The sequence below is a fragment of the Ciona intestinalis genome, unplaced genomic scaffold (assembly GCF_000224145.3).
Source record: "Ciona intestinalis unplaced genomic scaffold, KH HT001078.1, whole genome shotgun sequence".
NCBI lineage: Eukaryota > Metazoa > Chordata > Ascidiacea > Phlebobranchia > Cionidae > Ciona > Ciona intestinalis.
In genome coordinates this window covers 49,100-53,478 of record NW_004191399.1, presented here as the reverse complement: position 1 = coordinate 53,478, position 4,379 = coordinate 49,100, and the positions used below count along the sequence as shown (strand labels likewise).

The window sequence follows — 4,379 nt, the reverse complement described above, 5'->3', positions numbered from 1 at the left end:
AGAGGCAGGCGCGCTAACCACTACGCCACTGCGCCGGTAATAATTATAAATTGACTGTGGTTACTTCCACCCACAGGGATAAATAATTCAAACAGTTTAATTCATTCCTATATCTCAAAGAACTTTAAAAATTATCATAACTTTTAACAACTGTTGTTTTGTCGCTATATCCTGTCTTTTCGTTTAAAATATTTCTAAATCTTCGCTACCGTAATCGAAGAGACAAATAAAAGTTATTATTATTATATTATATTACACACAGTGGCGCAGCCAGGGGTGTGAGTGTATCGCGAGCCCCTCCTTTTAAACCAAAAAAAATTAATTTAAAAAAATTTTAAAAATTATTAAAAAAAAAATAAAAAAAAAAATGTTTTTTCATTAAAACCCCCCCTTATTTTTTTCTGGCTGCATCACTGATTACACTTCTAATTACTAACCTGAACATCATCTATTTTCGGATGAGTGTGTAGAAAGTCTTCAACTTCAGTTGGGTAAACATTTTCTCCTCCACGTATAATCATATCTTTTATTCGTCCGATCACTCTGACATATCCTTCTTCGTCCATTTCACCGATATCACTGTAAAATTTGACACAAATATTAAAAACGTATTATCCTTTAAATTGAATTAATTAAGCTGTTTTTGTTCAATTTAAATTTTATGCAATTTGGGTTTGTATTTGATTCTTGTTTGAATTGTAAAAAATGTTTTTTATTACAGGCGTATTAGTGTGGCCTTTCATTATAAATGTAAATTACTTTATCTTCGTGTAGCCAGAAAACGATAGTTGATATAACACGGTTGTTCTACTTCATACACCTTCCAACGTACGAGTTACCAAGGAAATTAATTTGTAGGTGATTAGTTTTGTGGGATTTTCTTTGTATGACGGATAATTTGGACAACCATTTAGTGACCACTAGGTTTGGAGCAATTGCTGTTTAGTGTCTTGCCCAAAGACACATACGCCCACAATTGTAGCAGCGATCCTTGAACCAATCACCTCTGGGTTACAGGCAAATGCAGTAACCACTTTGCCAAAGCGCTGGTCAATTTATTCTGTTGTGTATATGGCCCAGTAACGCCCTTTGATTGTGTTGTAAATCAAGACAGTGACTTTTAACTATGTGACTGTTGGTTTGGATGTATTCCTGCGGTCGAATTACAGGAGTTATCTAAACTGTGACACTGGCTTTGTTTTGTCTGAGTTTCAAGTAAATCTATACTATTTCCTAAACCAGTCACACATAGTGCATTAAGGTATTCAAAATCTTACCCAGTGTGATACCACCCCTGATCATCAATTGCTTCTGCAGTTTTTTCTTTATCATTCCAATATCCAACCATAACACAATAACCACGAGACTGGACCTCACCAGCAGTGTTGACTGGAACAATTTTGCCGGCTACGTCCACAATTCTATTCTAAAATATTTAAATATGGCTTAAAATGTTTGTCAGGTTAAAAGTGGTATTTTATTTTACATAATCCATTATAGTTTACATCCTATGGCCATATCAGAGGAGGTTTTGTTGAATTTCTTGCCAATAGCATATGCTCACAATGGTAGCAGCATATTGCTTTAAACTTAGTGGTCATAGATTTCAAATAAACACCCAAACTAATAACAATTTCGAGTATGCAAGTTTAAGACCTTAATTGTACAATAATAACAATTTAAAACCGTTTATTTGCCGTTTTCGTTGCCAAGATTTAAAAAATATTTTAAATGAAATGAAAGGATATAGCAACAAAACAACAGTTTTTAAAACACGTTTTCAGTAAGTACTTGCATATTGTGTTATACTTGAAATATGGCGGAAGGACAGTTTCACTTTTAACAAAGTAATCTTTTTCGGGTATTATTTTTAAAAGGTGTTGGTGCATAATATATTAGAAATTATATTATGAACAAAGGGTCTACAATATTGCGCTAAAATAACTAACTCAATGTTAATTCGCGCATAAACCGATGACTATGCAAAATAACACTGTTAGCGATTTACCAAATAATGATTTTATGCAAATCCCTTTTAACATGGACAACTTTCCATGCAAAATGTAAAAGGTTTATAGGTTATAATGCTACATTAAATTTAATTTGTTTGGTAATTGGTCCAAGTCTTTTAATATATGCTGTAAAGAGATAACAGACACGGTATTATCTTACAAGTAGTTTTTTTTCAAAGAAGGTTTTTTTAACAAACGTTGTTTATTTACAACTTTTGTCTACTGTGTTGTTTTAATTAATTTGTTCTTCAATATTGTATTTAAAAAGATAATAAAAGAGATGTTACTTTATTTTAGCAGTAGTAGTAAATTATAAAAAATGTTCTTACTTCTGTGTTTGCAAGTGCTTTTCCAACAGTGGTAGTTCGTTTTTCATCTGGGTCATTTCGAAACATGAAGCATGTAACGGGACTGGTCTCTGTGCTTCCATAAGCCACCTGTCACAATATTTGTCATTTAAAAAATGTTTTACTTTTACACTCGGAGTTAGAAAAAAAATACTATTAATATAAAAATAATAAAAAAATATTTTTGTCTTATGTTACCGTAGCGAAGATTGGGAAATGTTTTAAACGAAAATAAACACGCTTACAGTTAAACACGCTTACAGTTATAAACATATTTGCATTTAATTGGAAGAAAATAAGCGGGGTGGCTACACCTAGCAGACAAACGAGCCATTTATGTTTAATTATTATCAAGTTAAACTTCTAATAGAAACAAAAAATTAATTTTACACAACAATAGATCGAGATGCAAGTTCCTTCTTAAATATATTTGCAACCGGCACGTTAAAGTTAATGATATCTAATGTCCATTTTTTAAACAGTAAAAGTTGAATGTAACTTGTTTTAACCCCGCATGGCCGAAAAACGACAGTCTTTATAACTTGAATGTTCATAAACTTGAAACACCTCTACCAGCTTACGAGTTACCAAGTATGTTACTTTGTTGGTGATTATTTTTTGGGTATTTGTGTTTTTTCATGTGTGGCTGATAATTTGGACAACCCATTAGTGACCACTGGGTTGGAGCAATTGCCCTTAATTGTCTTGCCCAAGGACACATACGCCCACAATGGTAGCAGCGACCAGCCTTCAACCCATTATCTAATACCCAAGTATACTAAGAAGTACTCATTTTTTAAAGCATAAAATGTGTATGTATTTGGCAACCAAATTTACATATTTTTAAAGATAAAATTGGGTGGGCAAAGAAACATTTTTCCACTTATAAAAACTATTTTTTCCTAGAAAAACATAACACATTGAATATTTTAGATAATGTGGCAGAGAATGTACATATTTCACAGTAAATAACTAGAAAAAAAATAACTGAAAACTCCCATTTGTCGGTTTAGAATAATATAACACTGTTTTATTTTGTAATACGAAAGTTAAAATTACCAATATCTTTAAAAAAATGTACATTGGTTCACAGTTTGCCTATTTAACATAGAATATAACACCATAAAGTACAGCATATTGCAACCTGATTCAAAAAATAAAAACAAAAGACTTAAGCAGCACTAAAATATTGTTTAATTACAGCCAACATATTTTTCTACATTATGTTAGAACCTTTTTTTATCAGCAGCTTTTTGACAATTTGCAGCAAAATATTTAGCAGTTTGTGTTTAAAGGGCATATTCTCGTACAATAGATTGAGTTTTTTATATGGTTAAATTGACTAATAAAACATAATAATACATAACATGACAACGGCATTCATTTTTAACCAATACTTAAACTTCCTAAACCAAGTTTTTTTTAATGTTGGCGTTTTCTATGTCTTCTGCTTTTTGTGTTATTTTGGTTTTTGTTTTGTCGGGTAATAGAAGTTTTTTTGTTACGGTTTCTGTTCATCTTTTCTGGTCGAATTTCTGTAAAAGAGACTGAATAAATAAATTGGGCCCTTACAAGGGTCATTTGACAGTCAGCATGAGGTGTATGAATAGTGAATACACCATGCGTGTCTGGTGTATAAAATGACACCCATGTTATAACTCAACAGTAAGCATGAGGTGTATGAATACACCGTGTGTGTCTCGTTTATAAGAAACAACCATGTTATAAGTCAACAGTTAGCATAAGGTGTATGAATACACCGTGTGTGTCTCGTTTATAAGAAACACCCATGTTATAAGTCAACAGTTAGCATAAGGTGTATGAATACACCGTGTGTGTCTCGTTTATAAGAAACACCCATGTTATAAGTCAACAGTTAGCATAAGGTGTATGAATACACCATGAATGAATGAATGTTACTTACTTTATCCTCGCGTGGCCGGAAAACGACAGTCGTTATTACACGGGTGTGCACCTCGCGCCAGCTTACGAGTTACCAAGTATGTTACTTTGTGGTGAT

The 4,379-nt window shown here is 32.4% G+C and overlaps 2 protein-coding genes across 2 annotated transcripts in view; both read right to left on the bottom strand.

The window, feature by feature from the left end:
• Positions 1–4,379, bottom strand: part of LOC100181179 (acyl-CoA synthetase family member 2, mitochondrial-like) — a 25,970-nt gene that overhangs the window by 4,315 nt on the left and 17,276 nt on the right. The window contains exons 10-12 of the mRNA XM_002124284.4: positions 2,342–2,449; positions 1,278–1,426; positions 438–579 (exon numbers count right to left, since the gene is read on the bottom strand). Coding sequence (XP_002124320.1) covers positions 438–579; positions 1,278–1,426; positions 2,342–2,449 — 399 coding nt within the window. The remainder of the gene's footprint in view (positions 1–437; positions 580–1,277; positions 1,427–2,341; positions 2,450–4,379) is intronic.
• LOC108950848 (chondroadherin-like protein) overlaps positions 3,152–4,379 on the bottom strand; it is a 10,587-nt gene continuing 9,359 nt past the window's right edge. Inside the window, exon 11 of the mRNA XM_018816980.2 lies at positions 3,152–3,894. Coding sequence (XP_018672525.1) covers positions 3,782–3,894 — 113 coding nt within the window. The 3' untranslated portion in view covers positions 3,152–3,781. The remainder of the gene's footprint in view (positions 3,895–4,379) is intronic.